The following is a 684-nucleotide window of genomic DNA, read 5'->3' on the forward strand; positions in this document are numbered from 1 at the left end:
AACCAACAAACCAAAAGCAGAAACCTTACCTGAAATACTTGATAAGCGCCACCAGCTGCGAGGTGGGTCTCTGCCGTATGTCCTTGCTCACTAGTCTCACCACAGCCTCCTGCAGCCCCAGGGGAATCTTCGGCAGGACGTTGTTCACCTGTTCACCTAGCTGTAGGAGAGAACAAGGGGGGGGGGAGGTTGTTAATAAACCACGTAGCTGCAGGAAAGAACAAGGGGGGGGGGTGATAAACCACCTAGTTGCAGGAAAGACCAAGGGGGGGGGGGGCTTAATAAACCACCTAGCTACAGGAAAGAACAAGGGGGGGGTGTTAATAAACCACCTAGTTGCAGGAAAGCAGTAAAAGGAGATTATGGAGATAAAGGCGATAAGAGATATGGGAGGCGAGAGAAATGAGAGAGATACGGGAGATGAATTTCAGAGTGATGATGATAAGGATGATAGGGCTAAGAATAGTGATGATAACAGCATTAGCAGTAACAACAACAAATAATCACAAACCTTATTATTAATAAGATTATGAAAACTGTTATCATTATCATTAGTTAAATCAATAACTTAAACACTTTCATTATTATGATAGACACTATATAGTTTTTATCATTATATCATTGTTTATAACTAGTAAAAAAAAAGAAAAAATATAAATAGATTTTTATGATTATCATTATTAT

General features: G+C 39.8%; 1 protein-coding gene across 1 annotated transcript in view; it reads right to left on the reverse strand.

The window, feature by feature from the left end:
* The window catches only part of LOC119591128 (SCY1-like protein 2), a gene marked incomplete at its 5' end in the record, with an annotated part of 331,697 nt that overhangs the window by 150,706 nt on the left and 180,307 nt on the right, over nt 1-684 (reverse strand). Inside the window, 1 exon segment of the mRNA XM_037939842.1 lies at nt 30-160. Within this exon segment, the coding sequence (XP_037795770.1) occupies nt 30-160 (131 nt within the window).

This window comes from Penaeus monodon, chromosome 28 (assembly GCF_015228065.2).
Source record: "Penaeus monodon isolate SGIC_2016 chromosome 28, NSTDA_Pmon_1, whole genome shotgun sequence".
Lineage (NCBI taxonomy): Eukaryota > Metazoa > Arthropoda > Malacostraca > Decapoda > Penaeidae > Penaeus > Penaeus monodon.